This window comes from Myxocyprinus asiaticus, chromosome 23 (genome assembly GCF_019703515.2).
Source record: "Myxocyprinus asiaticus isolate MX2 ecotype Aquarium Trade chromosome 23, UBuf_Myxa_2, whole genome shotgun sequence".
Taxonomy (NCBI): Eukaryota; Metazoa; Chordata; class Actinopteri; order Cypriniformes; family Catostomidae; genus Myxocyprinus; species Myxocyprinus asiaticus.
The window spans coordinates 2627327-2641088 of NC_059366.1; the positions used below are offsets into that span (position 1 = coordinate 2627327).

The window sequence follows — 13762 nt, forward strand, 5'->3', positions numbered from 1 at the left end:
GTGACAAATATTGATATTGATTATCAATTGTCTGCTTTTTGTGTGTGTTGAAATTCAAGGCAGTGTTTGTGTGTGTCACTTAATTGTGTAAACTACACTGTGTGCATTAACAAATTGACATTTTTTTCTTTTTAGATAATACTTGCTTTTTTAAAAATATTCGCTATAAAAAAAACCCGACCTAGACATGTATATTGTGTGTGTGTGTATGTGTGTATGTTTGTAGACAGTAAAGTACTTACAATATGTAGCTTGAGATAGTCTCCTAACCCAGATGAGCTGTCCACTCGCATGAGTACAGCGTCTTTCTGCTGCGTGCTGAATCCCACCGCCAGCCGGTCTGCTCGCGTGCTAGGACGATCATTTGCTGGCCATGTGTATGTAATCAGACCACCATCTCTGCCAAAAATATATGTGGTGCCCGCTGCAGGAGACAGATTAGTAAACAGAGAGACAGAGAAAAGGTTTAGTAAAAAAAAAAAAAAAAAAAAAGTGGATCAAAATTAATAAGCGAATAAAACAGCATCACATAATTACACAAACTCTCCTTGTATCTCTCTTGGTTTTTAGTGCTACTCATGCACTGCACAAACACAATAAGGATCTCAATTCTCAAAGGTGATGGCATACAACTTCTGAAAATATAAATATGATACAGCAAATACTGTATATTATATGATTTAACAATTTACACTAAATAAACTAGTAAAAACTTAAAAACACTAATGTAGAGGTTAGAAGTCAATCAAAAAAATAAAACTTAACTCTATATACATGTATATTTGTTGCACTTCATATTTTTATATTTTGTCACTATTAAAGCCTGTTCTTTACAATTTTATAGTAAGTCTAAATTTTGACGATGTGTTTTGTATTCAATAACAATGGTACATGCAATACATTTAAAAAATACATACAGTGCATCCGGAAATTATTCACAGTGCTTCACTTTTTCCACATTTTGTTATGTTACAGCCTTATTCCAAAATGGATTAAATTCATTATTTTCCTCAAAATTCTACAAACAATACCCCATGATGACAACATGAAAGAAGTTTGTTTGAAATCTTTGCAAATTTAAAAAAAAGATTATGAAAAAAAATAAATAAAATAAAATAAAAAATCACATGTACATAAGTATTCACAGCCTTTGCTCAATACTTTCTTGAAGCACCTTTGGCACCAATTACAGCCTCAAGTCTTTTTGAGTATTATGCTACAAGCTTGGCACACTTAATTTTGGGCAGTTTCTCCCATTCTTCTTTGCAGGACCTCTCAAGCTCCATCAGGTTGGATGGGGAGTGTCGGTGCACAGCCATTTTCAGATCTCTCCAGAGATGTTCAATCGGGTTCAAGTCTGGGCTCTGGCTGGGCCACTCAAGGACATTCACAGAGTTGTCCCAGAGCCACTCCTTTGTTATCTTGGCTGTGTACTTAGGGTCGTTGTCCTGTTGGAAGATGAACCTTCACCCCAGTCTGAGGTCCAGAGCGCTCTGGAGCAGGTTTTCATCAAGGATGTCTCTGTACATTGCTGCATTCATCTTTCCCTCGATCCTGACTAGTCTCCCAGTTCCTGCCACTGAAAAACATCCCCACAGCATGATGCTGCCACCACCATGCTTAACTGTTGGGATGGTATTGGCCAGGTGATGAGCGGTGCCTGGTTTCCTCCAGACATGACGCTTGCCATTCAGGCCAAAGAGTTCAATCTTTGTTTCTCATGGTCTGAGAGTCCTTCAGGTGCCTTTTAGCAAACTCCAGGCGGGCTGTCATGTGCCTTTTACTGAGGTGTGGCTTCCGTCTGGCCACTCTACCATACAGGCCTGATTGGTGGAGTGCTGCAGAGATGGTTGTTCTTCTGGAAGTTTCTCCTCTCTCCACAGTGAAATGCTGGAGCTCTGTCAGAGTGACCATCGGGTTGTTGGTCACCTCCCTGACAAAGGCCCTTCTCCACTGATCGCTCAGTTTTGCCAGGCGGCCAGCTCTAGGAAAAGTCCAGGTGGTTCCAAACTTCTTCCATTTACGGATGATGGTGGCCACTGTGCTCATTGGGACCTTCAATGCTGCAGACATTTTTCTGTACCCTTCCTCAGATCTGTGCCTCGATACAATCCTGTCTCGGAGGTCTATAGACAATTCCTTGGACTTCATGGCTTGATTTGTGCTCTGACATGCACTGACTGTGGGAACTTATATAGACAGGTGTGTGCCTTTCCAAATCATGTCCAATCAACTGAATGTACCACAGGTGGACTCCAATCAAGTTGTAGAAACATCTCAAGGATGATCAGTGGAAACAGGATGCACCTGAGCTCAATTTTGAGTGTCTTGGCAAAGGCTGTGAATACTTATGCACATGTGATTTTTTTCATAAATTTGCAAAGATTTCAAACAAACTTCTTTCACATTGTCATTATGGGGTATTGTTTGTAGAATTTTGAGGAAAATAATGAATTTAATCCATTTTGGAATAAGGCTGTAACATAACAAAATGTGGAAAAAGTGAAGCGCTGTGAATACTTTCCAGATGCACTGTATATTGACATTAAAGAGCTTTTCTTTATTTTTAATTACTGATACATTTATGAAGCATGTGGGTTATGAATTTAACATTGGCCTTTGTGTACTTCTAGCTTAATTATATCCATCTTAATTAAGTAAAAAAATAATGAAACCTGTAATAACTGCTGACATGTCAAAGATGTTTGAGGCAACATTTCAAAGCTTTACGTCAAACAGGTTGATCCCTCTTTACATTTGCAGTACTTGCATTAGTAAAATAATTAAGCATTTGATGCAATGTACTTCCTATTATAGGGACAGTGTGAATACAGATATAATTGCATGTAGGACTTTAAATGTAAGTACACATATTTGCACAATACAGTAAGCACATTGTCTCAAACACTTACATTAATGTAAGTGCATAGTAGTTAATGTAAATACCTACAGTGGTTCCCTGTTGTTCATGAAAAACCTTTTTCTTAGATAATCTTAAATAAAAGCATTTCATGTCATCAGCGATTGTTCTTGTGAGCACCAGTAAATTATTCTGTGTTCAGATTTTAATGAGAACCAAGATCCTCAGAATAAAGGAGTCTTATGCCTCTGCAGAACAAATGTGGGCTTTATCCAATCAGTGGGCGTTTTCAAACCATTGAGATTGCCGACTTTCACTGGATAACTATCCAGTGAAAGTCGGATAACTATCCAGTGAAATTGTATCTCTAAACTTAGAAACGACCATCCTGGTTTGGAAATGCCCATTGATTACTACATTGAGATTCCCTACTTTCATTGGATAGTTCAGAAACACCCATCCAGATTTGAAAATGCCCACTGATTTGAAAACACCCATTACTGTTCCGCAGAGACCTATACTTGGAATAAAGCTCTTTTAACCTGTATTCGCAGGATAAACACTAAGAAGGACACACTGCTGCTCTATCCCTGAAAAATTTAGATGGGGACAGATAGCTTATTCACTTTGAAGCATGCAGCACATACTGATATCTCACATCTGTGAGCAGGCCCTGTTCTTTGGAGGTGCTTGATGATGCTAAGCACACTCAGATGAAAGGTGGGGCACCCTCAGTTGAATATGGAATATTTAATATTGGAAAACCTGCAATCATGATGCCTATTTTTTTTTTTTTCAAGTCAATATATTAGGCCTACAATTAGTACAGTTAGTCTTATGTCTACTTTGCTATTGCGAAATGGCCATGAATGCTTTTTCAGTGATGAGATAATGTTCACTAGCCATGAATGCTTTTTCAGTGATGAGATAATGTTCACTCTGCGCTGCACGCTAATCGTACAGCTGCGCTCAAACTCCGAACCACAATTTTATGTACTGCACGCAAAAAAAAAAAAAAATAAATAAATAGCGGCTGAAACTGAGAGGTGATCAAATAAAATGCTAGATGCTATTATTTTTGCCCTAAAAGTCTTTGAATATCTAGGAAGGAAGAGTTTTAAGAGTGGTGAGCTTAAAACACTGTATTCAACATGTTTGAGATTCAGTAAAACATCACAGTGGGATGAGCTCCTCTATTAAGATTAGTGGTTGACAGATATGGGTTTTTCAATGGTCTATTTATAAACCATTATAATTCATATGTTAATAAAATCTTTAATTAAAAAGTAAAAATTACAGAGCAAGAATTTATAAAATACATATTTTTGGGTGTGGAGTTTTAGAAATTGCTATCATTTATCTTAACATGTATTTTAATAGTAGCTAATAAAATCTGAAATTATTCAATCAAAATGTGTTATGGATATGGTTTTAATTAAAAGGTGACTGATAATTTATTTTTCAAAAAGTGAAACTTGTATATTATATTCATTCATTACACACAGACTGATATATTTCAAATGTTTATTTCTTTTAATTTTGATGATTATAACTGACAACTAAGGAAAATCCCAAATTCAGTATCTCAGAAAATTAGAATATTGTGAAAAGGTTCAATATTGAAGACACCTGGTGCCACACTCTAATCAGCTAATTAACTCAAAACACCTGCAAAGGCCTTTAAATGGTCTTTCAGTCTAGTTCTGTACGCTACACAATCATGGGGAAGACTGCTGACTTGACAGTTGTCCAAAAGACGACCATTGACACGTTGCACAAGGAGGGCAAGACACAAAAGGTCATTGCAAAAGAGGCTGGCTGTTCACAGAGCTCTGTGTCCAAGCACATTAATAGAGAGGCGAAGGGAAGGAAAAGATGTGGTAGAAAAAAAGTGTACAAGCAATAGGGATAACCGCACCCTGGAGAGGATTGTGGAACAAAACCCATTCAAAAATGTGGGGGAGAACCACTATGCACAGATGTATGCAAGACATGGGTTTCAGCTGTCGCATTCCTTGTGTCAAGCCACTCTTGAAAAACAGACAGCGTCTGAAGCGTCTCGCCTGGGCTAAAGACAAAAAGGACTGGACTGCTGCTGAGTGGTCCAAAGTTATGTTCTCTGATGAAAGTAAATTTTGCATTTCCTTTGGAAATCAGGGTCCCAGAGTCTGGAGGAAGAGAGGGGAGGCACACAATCCACGTTGCTTGAGGTCCAGTGTAAAGTTTCCACAGTCAGTGATGGTTTGGGGTGCCATGTCATCTGCTGGTGTTGGTCCACTGTGTTTTCTGAGGTCCAAGGTCAACGCAGCCGTATACCAGGAAGTTTTAGAGCACTTCATGCTTCCTGCTGCTGACCAACTTTATGGAGATGCAGATTTCATTTTCCAACAGGACTTGGCACCTGCACACAGTGCCAAAGCAACCAGAATCTGGTTTAAGGACCATGGTATCCCTGTTCTTAATTGGCCAGCAAACTCACCTGACCTTAACCCCATAGAAAATCTATGGGGTATTGTGAAGAGGAAGATGCGATATGCCAGACCCAACAATGCAGAAGAGCTGAAGGCCACTATCAGAGCAACCTGAGCTCTCATAACACCTGAGCAGTGCCACAGACTGATCGACTCCATGCCACGCCGCATTGCTCCAGTAATTCAGGCAAAAGGAGCCCCAACTAAATATTGAGTGCTGTACATGCTCATACTTTTCATGTTCATACTTTTCAGTTGGCCAAGATTTCTAAAAATCCTTTCTTTGTATTGGTCTTAAGTAATGTTCTAATTTTCTGAGATACTGAATTTGGGATTTTCCTTAGTTGTCAGTTATAATCATCAAAATTAAAAGAAATAAACATTTGAAATATATCAGTCTGTGTGTAATGAATGAATATAATATACAAGTTTCACTTTTTGAATGGAATTAGTGAAATAAATCAACTTTTTGATGATATTCTAATTATATGACCAGCACCTGTATACAGTGAAATTCTTTTTTTCACATATCCCAGCTAAGCTGGGGTCAGAGCTGGGGTCAGCCATGATACGGTGCCCCTGGAGCAGATAGGGTCACAGGCCTTGCTCAAGGGCCCAAAAGTGGCATCTTGGCAGTGCTGGGGCTTGAACCCCCTTCTGATCAGTAACCCAGAGCCTTAACCGCTGAGCCACCACTGCCCCCAGTGCATCAGAGGCCCCCAGATTATCAGAGGCTGCAAGTTACTTTGTCATATTATAACTCATATAACTCTGTATATTCTTGTAAATACATGACAATATCAGTAAATCACTCACTCTGCAATACATCTGTTTCCTCCTGCATGTCTGTATACAGGTGCATCTCAATAAATTAAAATACATCATAAGACCAATAAAAAAAAAACATTTTTAGTGAATTGTTGGCCTTTTGGAAAGTATGTTCATTTACTGTATATGTACTCAATACTTGGTAGGGGCTCCTTTTGCTTTAATTACTGCCTCAATTCGGCGTGGCATGGAGGTGATCAGTTTGTGGCACTGCTGAGGTGGTATGGAAGCCCAGGTTTCTTTGACAGTGGCCTTCAGCTCATCTGCATTTTTTGGTCTCTTGTTTCTCATTTTCCTCTTGACAATACCCCATAGATTCTCTATGGGGTTCAGGTCTGGTGAGTTTGCTGGCCAGTCAAGCACACCAACACCATGGTCATTTAACCAACTTTTGGTGCTTTTGGCAGTGTGGGCAGGTGCCAAATCCTGCTGGAAAATGAAATCAACATCTTTAAAAAGCTGGTCAGCAGAAGGAAGCATGAAGTGCTCCAAAATTTCTTGGTAAACGGGTACAGTGACTTTGGTTTTCAAAAAACACAATGGACCAACACCAGCAGATGACATTGCACCCCAAATCATCACAGACTGTGGAAACTTAACACTGGACTTCAAGCAACTTGGGCTATGAGCTTCTCCACCCTTCCTCCAGACTCTAGGACCTTGGTTTCCAAATGAAATACAAAACTTGCTCTCATCTGAAAAGAGGACTTTGGAACACTGGGCAACAGTCCAGTTCTTCTTCTCCTTAGCCCAGGTAAGACGCCTCTGACGTTGTCTGTGGTTCAGGAGTGGCTTAACAAGAGGAATACAACAACTGTAGCCAAATTCCTTGACACGTCTGTGTGTGGTGGCTCTTAATGCCTTGACCCCAGCCTCAGTCCATTCCTAGTCCATTCGATTTTGCTTGACAATCCTCATAAGGCTGCGGTTCTCTCGGTTGGTTGTGCATCTTTTTCTTCCACACTTTTTCCTTCCACTCAACTTTCTGTTAACATGCTTGGATACAGCACTCTGTGAACAGCCAGCTCCTTTGGCAATGAATGTTTGTGGCTTACCCTCCTTATGAAGGGTGTCAATGATTGTCTTCTGGACAACTGTCAGATCAGCAGTCTTCCCCATGATTGTGTAGCCTAGTGAACCAAACTGAGAGACCATTTTGAAGGCTCAGAAAACCTTTGCAGGTGTTTTGAGTTGATTAGCTGATTGGCATGTCACCATATTCTAATTTTTTGAGATAGTGAATTGGTGGGTTTTTGTTAAATGTGAGCCAAAATCATCACAATTAAAAGAACCAAAGACTTAAACTACTTCAGTCTGTGTGCATTGAATTTATTTAATACACAAGTTTCACAATTTGAGTTGAATTACTGAAATAAATGAACTTTTCCACGACATTCTAATTTATTGAGATGCACCTGTATATAACATATTTCCAGTAGAACAGAAATACATTTTTTTTCTTCTTTTTTTTTTTTGCTTAGAGGTTGCTGTTTGGAGGAGATCTCAGACGACTTCTTGGAGATCTTATATCTCCATCTTATACATAACTTATAGAGATAGTTCAATCCAAAATTACAATTCTGTCATCATTTATTTACCCACATATTGCTCCAAACCTATATGACTTTCTTTTTTTACTGATACACAAAAGAAACATTTTGAGCAAGATGTATACAGTTCTTTTCGATACAATAAATGTGCTCCAAAAATTACAAGCAAGCACCGTAAAAGTACAAAACACCTAAGAACCAAAGGTGTTTCCCATCAATGACTGTGGCAAAAAGGTCTCTTGCTTATCGGAAAAGGAGGAGGCAGGAACCGGATGAACAATCACGAAGACTTTTAATCAGACACAACACAAAAACTGCTTTTCAGCACAACCAAACATTGACACACACACACAGCTCTGCATGAATCAATCTCTCTCGACCTGGCTTCTCCAGCTCCTCCTTATCCCCCTCCTTACCCCCTTGGGGTAACTCAGTGCCAGGCGTCCATCCTTATTGCCTACCACGCCCTCCTCCTTGTCACATACCCCCAATGCCATTCCTGTAGGGGAGGTGTTGCCCTTCAAGCCGTTCCGCCGCCGGCTGGTCTACCCTGTCTCCTGGGAACATGAGTAGGACGAGGGGAGGGAGAGGGGAGAGAGAAAGAGAGAGCGGGCGAGCCCGAGAGAGAGAGAGAGAGAGAGAGAGAGAGAGAAAAGAAAAATAAAAAAACTCCAGTTCCCGACTATGCCGCCCACCCGGTCCTCAGCCAGCTGGAACACCTCCGTCAGTGTGGCCGGGTGATGGCACTGGACTCGCTCAGCCGTCCCATGGCCGCTGCCTCCTGATGGTCGGCAACGGGCTCCTCCGCCTCCTGGCAGACCACATCGGTAGCCTGCTGACGAACTGCTCCAGTACCACCAGATCGTGTATCCTTGGTGTCACATTCTTGAGTCACAGCGAGGTCTCCAGGACAGCGTGGTCCTCCTCCAAAGTCCCGGGTTTCAGCACCACTGTGGCAAAAAGGTCTTTTGCTTATCGGAAAGGAGGCGGGAACCGGGTGAACAGTCACAAATACTTTTAATCAGATACAACACAAAAACTGCTTTTCAGCACAACCAAACATTGATGCACACACACAGTACATCTCGAACTCGAACTCGAACTGGCTTCTCCGGCTCCTCCTTATCCCCCTCCCGGCTGATTGGGGTAACTCAGTTGCCAGGATCCCATCCGTATGGCCCGGCCACAGCCTCCTCCTCGTCACAATGACGTTGACAAATTTAAATAAACACAAGCATGAATTATGTTTGAGAGCTAAGTATGACTTTAGTATTTGAGAGCAAAGTATCAACTTGTGTCTTCTAAAGTTATTAATGACTAATGACTCATATACAAATGCATTATAAATAATTAATATGTGATTATAGCAACATGAATAAAATGGGCTTTAGGATAATTAAAAACAGACAAAAATTACAATTGTCTACCCAGAGCATATAGCTTAGATAATTTGATGGGAGATGTTTATCTAGGAGAAACAATTGAGAAAGAGCTCTTACTTGTGATTTTTCTTTCCTTTACGGCAGACTGCTGCAAATAGCTCTGTAGTATTAAACAATACAGAAGAAACTGATTTTAATAGCTTACAACACAGCGAAGCATCAAACTGCAGATGCTATTTGTGAGCACCACTGTTGGCTTGTTGAGTGGAATAACCTTAAACGCCTCCAGAATGTTGTGTGTTTGCCAGCGCTGTGTGGTGGGGGGTAATTAGCAAGTGGCAAACGGACCCCAGTTCTGATGGTGATCTGCTATAGTCATTAAATACTATGTCATCCCAGAAATATTATACTCTTTGGCTGGAGGCTCTTTACTGGATGTCTCTCCCTCTCTCTCTCTGTGTGTGTGTTTGTGTGTTTGTGTGTGTGTGTGTGTGTGTGTGTGTGTGTGTGTGTGTGCGACTGACTTTCTCTCAGAAATAAAGGTCTTTTTACACAAAGTTTGAAACAAAAAAGTCACATTCACATTCACATGCTTTAATGCAAGATACTAACCATCAGTTATTGTGCAACATAATGTAACACTCAAATTATCTATACTTTAAATATTGTTTTCTGATGTTTTGCAGACAACCCATTTTACTACCAACTTCTTATGAATTGGCAATTTTAAAATCTCCTTAGCCGTGCCCAATGATTTTGCGCATATGACGTATTTAATAACACTGCACCATGCAAAATAGGGCCTGTGGTCTCCATATTTAAATCTCCAGATATGGCTGGATTCAGAGTTTAATAGTTTAGAGTTTGGGTTTCACAAAAGAAAAAGAAAAAAAACTTTATTACAACAGCTGTACTATCATAACTAACAAAACACCTGAGGGCAGTCGATGGCAACTTTTTGCCTGCATCATGAAAACATCATTGTCATCCCATTTTCACCTTATTTCGAAGTATTCCGTCATAGTCTCGGCAATCTACATATTTTTCGCCCATATTTAAGATTGATTGATTGATTTAATGTGTAAATTCAGTGCAATTAATTATATAAAAAATAACATGTTAAACAAATTAACACAATTAATCATGTCCCCGGACTGTAATCAGTAATATTCCAACCAACAGAACAATTCAAACTTGAAATACCACCTGTTTTCAACAGGGGGCAGTAAGCAAAGTCCTGCTGTATAGGTAACAGGCAGTTGTAGAGAACAAACCACACTCAGGCTTGCTTGACATTAGCGACAGCACAAGATGAGAACATGTACTTGTATTCAAACACAGCTGGATGGATAGCAATTCCGAATGCAGGAATCTCAAGATGTGTTTCAAACTTTTGTTTAGAAAGTTTCAAACAGTTTAAAGAGCCCACATTATGCTAATTTACAGGTTCATAATTTTATTTTGGGGGTCTACTAGAATAGGTTTACATGCTTTAGTGTTAAAATAAACACAATATTTTTCTCATACTGTACATTGCTGCTCCCCTCTCTTCATCCTCTGGCTGAAACGCTCTGATTTAGCTCTTGTCTCTTTAAAGCCCCCCTTTCCAAAAAGCCCAGTCTGCTCTGATTGGTCAGCTGGCCTAGTCTGTTGTGACTGGTCAACCACGTAGAGCGTGTGTCGGAAATGTAACGCCCCTTACCATAACTGAGTTTCAGCTCCTGAGTCTTCCTGAGCAGCTCTGTAAACACTATTGTAACTACGGTAACAGTGGCGTCAGTTTTGGCAGTACCAGTTTGAGCTCGAGTCCGATAATGAAAGTTTGGAAGAACAAGCCGATCACCCCAACCACCTTCACAAGCACAACTTGAGCAGGAAGTTTCACAGTGGTAAGTTTTAATTTTGTAGCTTTCTTACAAGTACACTATTGATTTTTGTGAACCTAACAAAGCTTCAAGTAAAAGACACGTAGTGCATCTAAGTTTGTTATCTTTTGCTGGAATGGGTGTAGCCAAACTTTTTTTGCCTGAGATATGAACAGAGAACAGAGGCTTACTCCCGGTTGGATCTTACCGGGTGTATTAGAGAATTAGTGAGCAAGTTAGCTGTGGACTACCATGGAGAGAGGCCGTAACATTACAGCTTGTAATTATATAATTATATAAAACTCTTGGGATCGACCATTTTGTTACACAGTTTTAGGTAAAAGTTGGCCCACAGCTGAATAGTAAACTCTTACCAAAACAATAACAATACATAGCAAGTTAGCCGAGCACTACCGTGGATTGCAGATGTAAAATTACAGTTTGTAAAAATAAATCCATCTCCACACTTGATCACTATTCATGATAGTAAGAACGACAAACAATCACATAATTCTACACAATTGTAGGTAAAAGTGGGCCCGCAGCTGATTAGAAAAACTATTGTAAAAAGGGATCATTTCTATCCGTTCCGGAGTGGAACTTCAATAAATTGCCCTTGAAGGTCTCTGCGTTGTTCTGTATTTTCTGAGCGCTGAAGTAAAGCAATTATTGTTAATTCACACATTTGATTCCGTTATTCACTTTATCTGACTCCAATTTTATATTAATCTGACTCCAATTTTAAATTGACCTCTAATTTATATTTAAGCTCTAATTAATTTCTGATCATTCTTTTAATTTAACATTTTTAGGTTATTGATTACTCTAAATCCTCTTCTATTCATTGTCCTTTCGATCTTTGGAGACTTACGCCGGCCGTTATTAAATTACGTAAACCTCCCGAAAATGGATAGCCAGTTCTGTTCTTAGTCAGCGGTTGTAGGGCTAACTAATATCGTCTGGTTTGGCTTGTCTCATAACCAGACGATATTGCCGCTTAGTCATGTCCATCCAACTTGTTAAGACGGGTGGTGAGCAGTGACTGAGAGTCTTTAAATGGCTTTCTCCTACTCGGTTGTCCTAGGTGGTTATCCTACCTGGTTGTCCTGAGTGGTTTCTCCTATATTTAAGCCCCAGTATGGTCTACCCTGGTCTAATGGAATTCAAATCCTACCCGGTTTGTCCTAGGTGGTTGTCCTACCTGGTTGTCCTGAGTGGTTTAAATTCAAACTGAGAGTCTTTAAATGGCTTCCTCGTATATTAAAGCTCCAGTAATGATTTCGGAGGAATTCAGAATAAATCAAATAATAACAATTTATTTGTCAGGTAGGATATAAAACATTGTTGCAGAAATTCAAATCAAAGCCAATTTCACATGATCAGAATAAACAAGCATTACTAAAAATAAAAGACAAGTCAAAGAAACATACCTGACAAAACTACATGCAGCGGTACAGCATGGGAAATCTGCTTACAGATTCCTGGTGAAAACGACAACACACATCAATTGTTCAGGAGATCTGCTTACAGATTCCCAGAGCTTCCTGCCAACTTTCCTTAAATATCTAGACTGAATAAACATTGTGTACCAAATGGTATTATCCTTTGAACAATGAGAATTTTGGGGTGAATGGGTTCTTGACTTCCTGGGGTTTAACCTTGTTAACATATAGGAGGTCATTTCAATTGTAGGTCAAGGAGGGGGATAGACCTCCAGAATTATGCAGTATTTGGCAAAGACCTTATAACTTTGTTACCATTAGTTTTATCAACATGGGAAAGAGACCACTATACCAGTCGCACAGAGACCTCTTAAATGATATCAAACACATACAGTTGCATTCTTTGTTTTCATGGTATTTGTTATATTTTTACATATAAATCTTATGTCTTTGTGTTGGTCCAGAGCTGTTGAAGGGGAGAAGTGGGAGAGAGAAGGGGGGGCAGCAAGGTGATTTGCAATTTATCACACTGTGGTGATATTCAGGTGAAGATTTCAGCTTTGTAAAACAATGCAAAGGCGATTTGCAATTTATCACACGTGGTGATATTCAGGTGTAGAGTTCAGCTTTTGTGAGAGAGTTGTATGACGTTGGTTCTCACAGAGCCTTTTAGGTGTAGACATTCCGGTGCCAGCCTTACACTATTTCAACACAATAACATTAGCTAGCAGGTTAGCAGAGGCCTACAGCTGTGCACTGGGTGTACACCGTAGCTACAATACAAAAATATCCACAAATAATCAAGCATACTTACAGGTTGTGATCCTGAAGCGCCAGATTGTCCCAACAAACTGGGAACTGCACCATCTTTCAGGAGTAACCGTCTTGAAAATCCATCATTGGTTGTGGTTGTACTGCTGAGGAATAGTGGTAAAAATACATTTTAACCACTGATACTTCAATTCGTCTGGCTTTGGAATTCCAAACAAAGAGGTTTTGCTTTTGCAGTGAAGAAAACAGCGTCTTCTCGACATGGCAACAACATGAACCCAACTCATGCTGGCCTCAGCTATTACTAACTTTGTTTGAGGGCAGGCCAAAGTAGCCCTTAGGTGGGTATTATGCAAATGTGTTACATAGTGACGTAGATACTTTACGGAAGAAATGGCTGGACTACAAACCAGCCGTTTTGTGTAGTTCTTGAGCAATGTTGTCTGTGGGAGAGAATAAATCCCTTTTGCGTGGACTTTGTGCTTTGTAACTTTGCAGACCTTTTACATGCACAAAGAGCTATGTTATACACTAAAGGAAAGGTAAATCCCAAAAAGCCTAATAGGGCCTCTTTAAAATGGAATACACAGACA

General features: G+C 39.8%; 1 protein-coding gene across 1 annotated transcript in view; it reads right to left on the reverse strand.

The window, feature by feature from the left end:
- The window catches only part of nrxn1b (neurexin 1b), a 582675-nt gene that overhangs the window by 262320 nt on the left and 306593 nt on the right, over positions 1-13762 (reverse strand). Inside the window, exons 18-19 of the mRNA XM_051650892.1 lie at positions 13048-13054; positions 243-424 (exon numbers count right to left, since the gene is read on the reverse strand). Of these exons, the coding sequence (XP_051506852.1) occupies positions 243-424; positions 13048-13054 (189 nt within the window). The remainder of the gene's footprint in view (positions 1-242; positions 425-13047; positions 13055-13762) is intronic.